We start from the raw sequence: 499 nt of genomic DNA on the forward strand, positions 1-499 counted from the left end.
AGCGGGGTGGGGGTGGGTGGGAAAGCAGGTCCCTGTCTGGCCCTTGCCTCTCTTTCCCTTTGCCTAGCAGCTGGGGGAGTTGGGGATACCGTCACCGTCACTGGGACGCTGGGGAGCCGGCATTTGGTAGTTTGTTCTTGAACATCCTGTGAACTAGGTCAGATCAGCCCAAGTCTCCCCGTTTTCTAGACTCAAAAACTGGGGCTTCCAAGGGTGAAGGACTTGCCCAAGGTCACACTCACGCTTTCTCCCGCAAAGCAGCCTGGCAGGGTTATCGGGGGAGGGTGTCTCCCCTCTACTTTAGACAAAATGAGCTGGGGTTTGCCCAATTAATTACGAATCCCCTCCCCGGGCCGGTGCCCTCCGCTCCGCCACGGTACCTACCCTGGAGGTAGTAGGCCAGGTAGCCTTCCTCCCGCAGCTTCTGGAGCAGGGTGCCCAGCACCGACTCGGCCTCCCACTCGTCGGCCTCGGCCTCGGCCTCAGCCTCGGCCTCCCA

The 499-nt window shown here is 61.1% G+C and overlaps 1 protein-coding gene across 1 annotated transcript in view; it reads right to left on the reverse strand.

Annotated features, from left to right (window-relative positions):
- The window catches only part of DUSP9 (dual specificity phosphatase 9), a 3,160-nt gene that overhangs the window by 2,287 nt on the left and 374 nt on the right, over nucleotides 1-499 (reverse strand). Inside the window, exon 2 of the mRNA XM_008577056.1 lies at nucleotides 385-493. Within this exon, the coding sequence (XP_008575278.1) occupies nucleotides 385-493 (109 nt within the window). The remainder of the gene's footprint in view (nucleotides 1-384; nucleotides 494-499) is intronic.

The sequence above is a fragment of the Galeopterus variegatus genome, unplaced genomic scaffold (genome assembly GCF_000696425.1).
Source record: "Galeopterus variegatus unplaced genomic scaffold, G_variegatus-3.0.2 Scaffold1442, whole genome shotgun sequence".
Lineage (NCBI taxonomy): Eukaryota > Metazoa > Chordata > Mammalia > Dermoptera > Cynocephalidae > Galeopterus > Galeopterus variegatus.